Here is a 331-nt window from a genome sequence, read left to right on the forward strand (position 1 = left end):
CCAGCGCTGCTGGGGAGGGGACACTGGGGACACCGTGCCTGCGTGGGGTATGGATTCTCACCAATGACGAAGACAGGCATGAAGGCTCCGCAGGGCACTGGGATGGTGGTGGCCAAGGCTGACATCCAGAACTGTGTGGGGATGCAGACACCTATTAGTTGCCGTCTCCATCCTAGCCCTGTCTCTTGCCCCTGCCATGACCCACAGGTAGGTGCTGTTGAGCAACGTATGGGCACTGCACCATGCCAAGGGGCAGCCCCACTCCTCCCTGGGGGCACCCTGCCAGCACCTCCCTGGTGGCACCTTGCTGGCTCCCCGCCCACATCTCTTA

The 331-nt window shown here is 62.5% G+C and overlaps 1 protein-coding gene across 1 annotated transcript in view; it reads right to left on the reverse strand.

Annotated features, from left to right (window-relative positions):
* LOC104405961 (chloride channel protein 2-like) overlaps positions 1-331 on the reverse strand; it is a gene marked incomplete at its 3' end in the record, with an annotated part of 5,437 nt that overhangs the window by 842 nt on the left and 4,264 nt on the right. Inside the window, 1 exon segment of the mRNA XM_010014814.1 lies at positions 61-131. Coding sequence (XP_010013116.1) covers positions 61-131 — 71 coding nt within the window.

Source organism: Nestor notabilis, unplaced genomic scaffold (assembly GCF_000696875.1).
Source record: "Nestor notabilis isolate BGI_N333 unplaced genomic scaffold, ASM69687v1 scaffold18475, whole genome shotgun sequence".
Lineage (NCBI taxonomy): Eukaryota > Metazoa > Chordata > Aves > Psittaciformes > Psittacidae > Nestor > Nestor notabilis.